The sequence below is a fragment of the Nicotiana sylvestris genome, chromosome 4 (genome assembly GCF_000393655.2).
Source record: "Nicotiana sylvestris chromosome 4, ASM39365v2, whole genome shotgun sequence".
NCBI classification, from domain to species: domain Eukaryota; kingdom Viridiplantae; phylum Streptophyta; class Magnoliopsida; order Solanales; family Solanaceae; genus Nicotiana; species Nicotiana sylvestris.
The window spans coordinates 174,480,003-174,490,713 of NC_091060.1; the positions used below are offsets into that span (position 1 = coordinate 174,480,003).

The 10,711-nt window shown below is 41.3% G+C and overlaps 1 protein-coding gene across 1 annotated transcript; it reads left to right on the forward strand.

Moving 5' to 3' along the window:
• The first annotated feature begins 826 nt into the window (after nt 1-826).
• On the forward strand, nt 827-4,434 carry LOC138890546 (zinc finger BED domain-containing protein RICESLEEPER 2-like). The gene is made up of 5 exons (XM_070173940.1): nt 827-839; nt 1,593-1,670; nt 1,715-1,753; nt 1,976-2,069; nt 2,331-4,434. Exons 1-5 carry the CDS (start codon nt 827-829, stop codon nt 4,432-4,434), a joined length of 2,328 nt encoding a protein of 775 aa, XP_070030041.1.
• Nucleotides 4,435-10,711: the final 6,277 nt, after the last annotated feature.

Genomic DNA, 10,711 nt, shown 5'->3' on the forward strand with positions numbered 1-10,711 from the left:
TTTGAGTCCAATGAGTGTTAATCACCCCAAACAAACATACAGAATGAGCCCGGGTCCAAGTTTTCCGGTAACAGTTAGGAGCAAGATCCCTTTGGAGTTGCGCTTATGGTGGGAGGATTTGGAAAAGTAAGAGCGAGATTAGATCAAACTACATCTGGGAGGTCTCACCAGTTTGTTGAACGTCAGACCCAGATGTGACATCATAAAGACTTTGGTTACATTTTGGGATCCGGCCCACAACGTGTTCCACTTCTCGGATTTTGAACTCACCCCAACCTTAGAAGAGGTAGCAGGTTATATGGACTTTACTGAGGGGCTAAGGCGCAAGTATCTGATTGCTCCAAGAGTCGTCAATTCGCACAAGTTCATGGATTTACTGAAGATAAGCAAGGGAGTCCCGTACTCTGAGTTGGATAGAGGTTTTTCTACTCTGCGGTTCATATACCAAAGGTATGAGCATATAGGAGGGTTCGACGATCTGGAAAGCAGGGTCTGCAGCAGAGGGAATCGGACAAAATGGGATGAACATAGGTGGTTTGCCTTCATGGTAGCATTCTTGGGCATTGTGGTGCTTCATCGGAAAGACAGAAATATTGATTTGAAGGTGGCTGGAGTCGTCAAGGTCCTAATTAACAACAACAAAAGCACGCTTGCCCCTATGATAGTGTCCGAGATATACCGAGCTCTCACAACCTGTAAAGCCGGGGCAGATTTTTTCGAAGGATGCAATTTGTTATTGCAGATGTGGATGATCGAGCACTTGTGCCATAATCCTCAGTATATGAGCTATAGATCTACAAACGAAGGTTGCATTGAAGGATATAACATGAGGGTTTCAGGTAGGGCTGTTCAAAACCGATCCGAAACCGAAAACCGATCCGAACCGAAGCTCAATGGCTTACTGGTAACGGCTTAACGGCTTAACGGATGGGTAACGGATTAAATTTTTTTTATTAACGACTTATCGGTTTGGGGGCAGATTATTCAATTTTCTTAACGGATAATCCGTTAACCCGTTAAGAATATATATATATATATATATATATATATATATATATATATATATTTATATAAAACAAACCCATATTAGATATATAAAAAAAAGTTGAACTTGAATAATAAAAAAACAAACCCATGTGGCCATGTATACTAAATTACTAACCCATGTATTCTAACTTCTAAGACTAAAACAGTTAAACTATTAAACTAACGCACTCCTCCTAATTCCTATCCTAATCCAAAGAAACCAGCAGTCCAGGCGTCCAGCAGTCTCATTCTCATTTCTCAACCCTAACGCCTAAGTCCTAACGACAGTCGACAAAAATCAAAATCACAAAAACCCAACCCTAACGCCTAAACCAGCAGCCACCGCCTACCAGTCGTCGTCGACTTCCACCACTACTAGGCACCAGTCTCATTCTCTCCGTCTCGCCTCTCCCTCTCGCGGCTTCTTATCTTCTTATCCAGGTACTCTTACTTATGATTCCCATCAAAATCAACATTATCAGGAGTTTGCTAGTCATTTTTTTCTTTTCAATTTTTTTGTTGTTGAAATGTTGTCTCTCTGTCTCTGGCCCCCGCTCTGGCTCCAGTTGTTGTGGATGAGAAGGCAAAGGGTGTGGTGAAGAAGGAGAAGAAGAAGGAAGGGTTTAAGATGATTATTGCACACGGTTATTCTTTTATAATTACAAATACTTTTTGTTGTCTCTGGTAGGTGGAAGAAGTCCAACAGATGCTTTTAGTAAACTTGAAGGTAACCATCTATGACAGCTGAATCAAAATTTTACATTTTATGACAAATTATGCCCCAGTTACTAGAACATTCTGTTTATATATCTAAGGGAAGTGATGTAAAATACTATAATTAGAGTATTCGTTTGTCCAAAAAAATGTATTCTTGTGAATGCTTGAAGTCTTTAATTGCAAATAGATCCATAACATGGTATTTGTAAGAAAGGCTTGATTTCTCATGTAGATTATGTGTGCTCACTGCTCGGTGTAACAACAAGGAATTTGTCATTGGTAAATGGTAATATTACACTTACAGCCTTGCAGAGAGTTGCAGGAAGGCAAATTAATTTTTCAGAAATGGCGGTTTGGTAGCTGGCCTGATGACGTCCAGTCCACACTCCACAGTCCAAATTACTTTTCAATCCCATAGTAATCTTAGCACTTAATTGTAAATAAGCTAAAGAACACACATGGCCAGGTTATATAGTTTGCTAAAATACATACTCAAGATGTTGGTGACCTTTTGTATACAAACGAAGCGCTAGTATTGTTTACAACTTGATGTTTTTATTCTCATTCATTTTCTTTTCTTGTTGCAGTGACTCATGCATGACTGAAAATATACAAAGTGATAAGGTAATGATGGGTGAAAGTGGGGCTTCTAATTCAAATGCAACAAGTCAAGCTCAAACAATGGAGTCAAATATAACCAAAAAAAGGAGAAAAAGGTCTATTGTGTGGGATCATTTTACAGAAATTATTACTTCTGAAGGGAGTACAAAAGCAAAATGTGACTATTGCTTTATTGAGTATGTATTTAAGACCAAAGACGATACGTCGACACTTCTTTCTCATATGCTTAAGTGTCCTAAACGCCCTACTATTGTTGATAAAAAACAATCAAATTTAGGCTTTCAATCTGCTCTGGGGGGTAGTCAGGGTGACGTAGCTGTTGTTACTTGGAAATTTGAACAAGAAGAATGTAGGAAGGCATTATGTCGCATGGTAATAGTTGATGAGATTCCTTTTAGCTTTGTTGAGAAAGAAGGTTATAGAGACTTTATGAAAGTGGCGCAACCTTATTTTCGGATCCCTTCCCGTAGTACTGTAACTAGGGATTGTTTTGATCTTTTTAATGAAGAAAAGCAAAAGTTGAAGAGGTTTTTTATAGAAACAAAACAAAGAGTATGTATTACCACTGATACCTGGACTTCTATACAAAGAATCAATTACATGTGTATCACTGCCCATTGGATTAATAGTGAATGGAATATGCATAAGAGAATAATTAATCTTTGTCCTATTGTTAGTCATAAAGGCGAAGATATGGCAAATGGTATTGGTAGGTGCTTACGTGAGTGGGGGATAAATAAGATCTTCACTGTCACAGTTGATAATGCAAGCTCAAATGATGTGACAGTAAAAGAATTATCTAAGCAATTAACAAAAATGGGAACTAATTTGATGAATGGTACTCACCTTCACGTGAGATGTATGGCTCACATCATGAATCTTGTGGTCCAAGATGGTTTAAAAGAATCTTCAGTGTCTATTGAACGTGTTAGGCATGCAGTGAGATATGTTAGGCAGTCTCCTGCGCGGTTGAAGAGGTTTAAAGAATGTTTTGATGTTGAACAACTCAATTCTAAGAAAACATTATGCTTAGATGTTCCAACTAGATGGAATTCCACCTACTTGATGTTGCGCAGAGCTATTGAATTTGAATGTGCATTTTCACATTATGCTTCTAGTGAAATTGGCTTGAGACATTATCTTGAGCATTCTTATATTGATGTTAGAATTCCTACAGGTGAACTTTTGAGTAGTGATTGGGATAATGTAAAAAGAATTACAAAGTTTCTTGAAATCTTCTATCTTCTTACTTTGAAGATATCTGGATCACGCTATGTTACATCGAATATTCATTTTCTTGAAATTTGCGCAGTTGCTGTCTATTTGAAGCAATTGATAGCAAATGAAGATACAGTTTTAAGTGAAATGGCAAAGAATATGAAAGAAAATTTTAATAAGTATTGGGGTGATCCAGGGAAAATGAACAAGATAATTTTTATCTCATGTATTTTGGATCCACGTTACAAGATCGAATCAGTTGGCTTTGCACTTGTAAAGATGTTTGGTGTAGATCCGGGGGCAACTATACAAGCAGAAGTAACGAAGTACATGACTTCATTATTCAGTGAGTATGTAAAGTCCAGCTCAAAAGGTGTTGTGCTTGCTTCATCTTCAGATTGTTCTTCATTGGACACTTTGACTTCCGGGCTTTCTGGAAGTCAAGCAAGCACCCAAAATATAGGACTTTTAGAATCACTCATGCAAGATATAAAAAAATATAAAAGTGGGAGTGGAGGTGTTGATACTAGAACAGAGTTAGATAAATATTTAGGTGAAGAAACTGAGGATGACACTAAAGAATTTGATGTTCTTCTTTGGTGGAAATTGAACTCAGCTAGATTTCCTATTCTTGCGGAGATGGCTCGTGATATATTAGCTGTTCCGGTTTCAAGTGTGGCATCCGAATGTGCATTTAGTACGGGAGGACGTCTTCTTGATTCATTTAGGAGTTCATTAACTCCTAAATTGGTGCAAGCTCTAGTGTGTCTTCAAGATTGGCTTCGAAATGAAAAATTAAAACAACCCATTAGTGTTGAGGAAGATCTTGATAAAATTGAGCAGCTTGAATAAGGTAATAATATTGTTACTATATTTGTTGTATATAAGTGTTGTTGATATGCTTCTATTTATCGCACGACTCATTATTTTAATTTTTTTTTCCAAATTTAGCCAACAATGGAAAAGACCCTTCCGTAATTGACGTGTAGTGTTAATATATTTGGTAAGATTATTCATCAGCAATTCTTTTTCTGAAACTCTCCATTTCTGTGCTTTACATTTCCATTAGTCAGCTGTGCTGGTTTTGGTCAGAAAGATTTGTTGCAAACAGCACAGTTTTGGCACTGTAGTTTGTAGTAGTATTAAGTACTTTTTCTGTAATTTGATATGCAGTAAATATTAAGTACTTTTTGTAGTTTGTTGGGCGCAAAGTTTTGTAGTTTGTAGTAGTATTTTATAGTAGTATTAATTTGATATTAAGTAGTTTGTTGCAATACTATTTTGTAGTAGTATTAAGTACTTTTTCGGCCAGAATGGAAGTGGTTTTTGTTAAATGGTTGGGCGCAAAGTTTTGTTTCTGTAAGTGGTCTTGAATGTTGAACTATTGGATTGGTTACGAAGTTTGTCTCTATAGTGTTTCCTTAGTTTTATCCAACACTGTTTACTATTAATAGTTTAATACTTTGTATTGTTGTGGACTTGTTTATTCATTAATGCAGCTATTTAACAGGATCAACTATTAATACTTACTTACTGCATATCAACTGAAGTTTGATATGCAGTAACTAGTGGGGCTTATAGAAAAATTTGGCTAAGCTGAACTTGACCAACTCTGGCAAAGCAAATTGAATGCATCATATTGCCTCTGAAATGTTTTTTTTATGGAAATTCATTATTTCTAAGACGAGGAGAATGGGAGATATTTAGTGAATATGTATGTTAGCCGTTAGGCCGATAAACCGCCCGATAAGAGCTAAACCAATACCAATCCATCCGATATCTTATCGGGTGGCTAACGGATTAATACATTTAAAAGCCGAAAACCGTTAAGCCAAACCGTTAAGAGTAAAAAGTCACCCAATCCGCCCGATAAGCAGCCCTAGTTTCAGGGCTCAAATTGCCAAAAGGGTCTGAAGACTGGGTATTTTGCCTTCGCGCCATCACTGCAACACAAATAGGGTGGACATTGGGTTGGCTTCCTGTTGAAGAAGTTGTGTACATGCCCGCCACGGGTCCTTACTTCCTCTTAATAGGGCTCCGAGGCATTCAGCCTTATGCACCTTACTGGGTGATGAGGCAGTTAGGGAGGTGTCAGGTGGTACACCCAGATGAAGATCTCGGTGTTTATGCAATCGAGGTTGGTACCAACGGCCAATTTCATGAAGAAGCCGTTCGTTCTATATGGAATGAATTCCAGTATTTAACGGTAAACACTCGAGTGTGCGACCTATCCAGAGCTGAAGTCTCACCGGTTTATATCGCCTGGTATAGGAAGAGAGATGTTGTAAGAGATGAGCCAGAACGGCCAACCAAAAAACCTCACATTCAAGAGTTCGTTGAGGCGTCACAAGAACCGTGGGACTGGTTGGCCAAAGAGCGCGAATACCGGGCTGAAATAGGCAAGATGAAACAATAGATTAAGGATCTGAAATTTGAGAACAAGGTGCAAGTTGCTGCCGATGAAGGAGAGAAGAACAAATTAGCTCGGGAAAGTGAGGTCCTCAAAGCTCAAATCCGGGAAATGAAAATAGCTGCCAGAAACCCGAAGAGAAGTCGAGCTGATGAAAAGCTCATAAACGGTCTGAAGAAGAAAGTCCTCGAGTATCAATAAGACCTGGAAAAATCTAAAGCTAGTCTAGCGAGAATCCAGGTGAAATGGATAAATAAGGCATAAGAACGAGCACGGTCTATGCAACAAATGAAGAGGGACTACGAAAGGAGCATTGCTCTATTGAGAGAAACAATATCCACTCTCGAATAGCGGATCTTCAGACAAGCCCGAGATGCCAGAGCAGATAGGAAGCGCTACTATGATCTAATGGCCTGAATGAAGAAATAGATGAATGAGTTTCAGGATCAACTCCTTTACAACGCGCAAATGTTAGGGACGTAGAATCAACAAATAGAGCGATTGCTTATGGAAAGGGAAGAATCGACGATATTGGGCACTACATCACCATAAAGTGCCTAGCTTGTGAGGATATGTCCTGTACCACCTTCTTTGCTTCAATAATGATTTATGTCCACCAGATCATGGAAGATTTGAAAGATCTACAAAGGGGCCTTGCACCAAAACCCGCGGCGAGGCCGAACGACGCTCCGCGGGCGCCAAAATTCAAAACTCTAAAACATTCATAGTTTGAGTCTGTATTTTCCTTGTCTTCAGAGTCTGTTGTCCGTCGGAGTTTGTATTTCCCTTTTTGGCATAAAGCCTGTAGTCTGTATCAAGTCTGTCAATTTCCTTTCAAAAATGTTTTGTCTTGTAATAAAATGTTTTGCTAGAAAAGGTTGAAAAATCCTAAAATGGTGTCTTTATTTTCCGCACTTGTGTCAAAACTACGCACAGTCTGATTCATACGGGGACATGATACGTAGGCAATCCACATAAGATTCGACCACTACTAAAAAGAAAAAAGAAAAGGCAAAGTGAATAAAAGAAAGGAAAAGAAGGACATAAAAAGAGAGTAAGCCGAAATGACGCATGCAGTCGAAGCAAAGACATGTTAGAAATGGTTAAACTGCCTAGGAATATTGCATTCCCCAATTTGAAATTGCAATATGTGTTAAACTCTAAAGCTAACAAGTTTGTTGTTTATCCAGAGAAAGATTTCGAAACAGTTAGCTCGTTAGAACGTTCTGGCAGATTACCATTACACACAATATCTAAAGGGCCCATTCCGAAAAGTATGTCTGGTTCGGACAAAAGTGTTGAGGAGGAAAGGAAAGAGATGCAAATGATGAAGGAGGAGGTATTGCTGGTCCGCACTTGAGACAAGAGATTGCTGGGATGCACCTAGCCTGGGCTAAGGGACAAACACCACCAATGCTTCCCCCTACTCCTACCCTTTCACCAGCTCGGACTCCGGAGCACCCTTCCACTGGTCCATCAATGAGCTTCCCCATTACCCAATACTATCAGGGGAAACTTCCTATAATCCCCAAGCTCCACCACCCAAACAAAACCCTCCTCCACCAACTGTTCCTGTTTTCGTGGCACCTCCACCCGCCACAATGCAAAAATCATCCGATGAACCAGTGTTTCAGGTTCACGACAACCAATACTATCCTCCTGAACTCACCTTCAAAGCACCCGAGCCATACACTTACACTCCTCACCTTCAGCTCCTGGCAGAAACTGAGAGGCCAGCTAAGAATCCGGAGCAGGACGAAGTGCTTCGTAAAGTGAAAAGCCTGGAGCAATTCTTCAGGAATATGCATGGATTGGGCAGCCAAGTTAGTGTGGCCTATAAAGATCTGTGTCCCTTCCCCGATTTCAATTGCCGGCAGGTTTTAAGATGCCAAAGTTTTATCTATACGAGGGACATGGTGATCCCATGGCACATCTACGAGGTTTCTGTAGTAAGATGAGAGGGGCAGGTGGAAAGGATGAGCTGCTGATAGCTTATTTTGGTCAAAGTTTAAGCGGGTCCGCACTAGAATGGTACACGAGGCAGGATCCTAGCAGGTGGTATACCTGGGATGATCTAGCACAAGCATTTGCAGGTCACTTCCAGTATAACCTTGAGATCGTCCCTGACCATCTCATACTGTTGAAACTTGAGAAGAAGCCAGGAGAGAGCTTCAGGGAATTCGGATTCCGTTGGAGAGAACAAGCAGCAAGAGTCGATCCACCAATGAGGGAAGGTGAAATGGTGGACTATTTCTTACAAACTTTGGAGCCAACTTACTTTGGTCACCTGGTGACGTCAGTTGGTAAATCTTTCAACGAAGTAGTAAAAATGGGCGGTATGGTTGAAGAGGGGTTCAGGTCCAACAAGATAATGAGCTATTCGGCAATCAAGGCCACAACCCAGGCTATCCAAAGTGGCACGGGAGGTGCGCTCGAGAAAGAGAAGAGAGAGGAGGTCGCAACAGTCGAAGCAGGCACTTGGTCCAGATCCAGAGGTTCTTCCCCTCGCTACCAACCCAGACCCCATCACCCAAATTACCCACACACTCCATACAACCCTCCATAACCCTATTATCCACCACAAGAGCCACATTTCTCCGTCCATCACACCCAAACTTACACCCAGCCTCCGGCTTGCCCATAATGGCGTACGTCGTTTCCACAGAATACATATCCACCTCCGCAAAGCACATATCCACCACTAAGGGCCTACAAGAATCCTTCAGGGCCAAGCTTCTATGGAAATCATGCTTTTAGGAATGAAAGGGTGCACAGGCAAAGAACATTCACTCTGTTGGGAGAAACCTATACTACTTTGTTCCACAAATTGAGGCCATTAGGCCTATTGAGTCCTGTTGAGCCCAAATTGCCAAATCCCCTTCCCAAAAATCTGGACCACTTGGTAAGCTGTGAATATTGTTCGGGGGCTCCCGGGCATGATACTGAGAAGTGTTGGAAATTGAAGACTGCCGTACAAGATCTTATTGACATAAATAGGATCGAGGTTCAGGCACCAGAGGCACCCAACATCAATGAGAACCCATTGCCGGTGCACCATGAGGCCCACATGATCGAACTAGTGCATGAAGAAGGGAAGCCCAAGAAACCCTCACAAACGGTTATGATGATTCGTGCCAGTCCAAACGAAAAGCCGACCAGTGGAAAGGCAGTGGTACAGTTGGGAAGGGTAGATGACAAGCCAGTTGTGGTAATGAGGAAAGGTTCGTCTGTTGTTGCGAAGAAGCCAGAGTCGGTCAAGGTAGTGTTGCAGGGAGTACCAAGAACACCAGTGTTAGTTGTGAAAGCGGCCCGCGTAGAACCAGTTGTTATCAGGCCAGTAATGCAGTTGCCGATAACAAGTGAGAAAGTTGTGCCCTGGAGCTACAGTTAAGTGACTGTGATGCATAAGGGGAAGGAGGTTGTGGAAGAAGTATGCGAGGCCCAGGGGTTAACTCGTTCGGGAAGGTGTTTTGCTCCCGCAGAATTGAGAAGGGCCAATCCTATAACCATAAAGAAGCCGGTGACGGAGGAAGAAGCAGAAGAGTTTTTGAAGAAGATGAAGGCACATGACTACTCCATTGTAGAGCAGTTGAGGAAGACCCCGGCCCAGATTTCGTTGCTATCCTTATTGATCCATTCAAGCGATCATTGCCGGGCATTAATCTTCTGTTGGGGCGACCCTGGATCCACGCAGCCAAAGCAGTGCCTTCTACACTTCATCAGATGGTCAAATTTGAATGGGATAGACAAAAGATTGTGGTACACAGGGATGATGGTACAGGCGCCGTTAATGATGCCATTGTGCCCTTCATAGAAACCGACGACGACAAGGGCCTATGGGTTTATTAGGTTTTTGACGCAGTCTCAGTGAACAAAATTCCTGAGGGCGGCGGCCTTCCACTTCCCAGAATAGCAGCTGCAACCTTCATGATAGCCTCGGAAATGTTAAATAGCGGGTTTGTACCAGGAAAGGGTTTGGGGGTTGATCTGCAGGGTATTGTCCAGCCAATTTCCTTGCCCAAGAACCTGGATACTTTTGGGATAGGATTCAAGCCTACCGCAGCGGATGTAAAGCGGGCCCGCAAGTTTAAGAAAAGAGTCTGGGTCCTTCCTAAGCCAATCCCGCGCCTATCCAGATCATTTGTCAGAGCAGGTTTTAGAAAGTTGTCGGTCCCGAAAGTTCTCGGACCACTGATCGGGCCAGATGGAGATTTGAATGAGGGCTTTGAAAGGCTGTTCACTGATGTCAACATGATAGAAGCTGGAGAAGGTTCCAGTAAGGCAGACATACAGTTTGTGGGGCCTAGGGCCAATGTCAACAATTGGACAACTACTCCTTTTCCTACCCGGAGGGAGTCTTGGTAGTAGGCTCTGGATTTTTCTTTCTGGATTATTCCAGAGTTGTAATCCAGTTTTTGTTTTATTTATTTTTTTTGTATTCGACAAAAGTGTGAAACTCTGTTATCCCGCAACTTAATAAAGTGAAAGTTTTCTCTCTTTATTTTTGTTTTAATTCTGTTTTCTTCTTTTCTCTTTCTGAACAGTTCTCTTCATACTGGTTCTAATGACATGGCATGCACAACGGATCTTCAACCTAGTCTAAAAGATCAATCTGATTCCGAACTAATTGTACAAGAGGTCGATTATGATGATGAATCGGAATACGATGAGGACGAAGCCTTTGAAGATATAACCAAAGAATTAAGCCAGTTCAAAGAA

Coding starts and splice junctions, on each gene's coding strand:
- LOC138890546 (XM_070173940.1), top strand. Junction 1,754..1,975: donor TGCTTTTAGTAAACTTGAAG/GTAACCATCTAT, acceptor TTTCTCATGTAG/ATTATGTGTGCTCACTGCTC. Junction 2,070..2,330: donor TTGCAGAGAGTTGCAGGAAG/GCAAATTAATTT, acceptor TTCTTGTTGCAG/TGACTCATGCATGACTGAAA.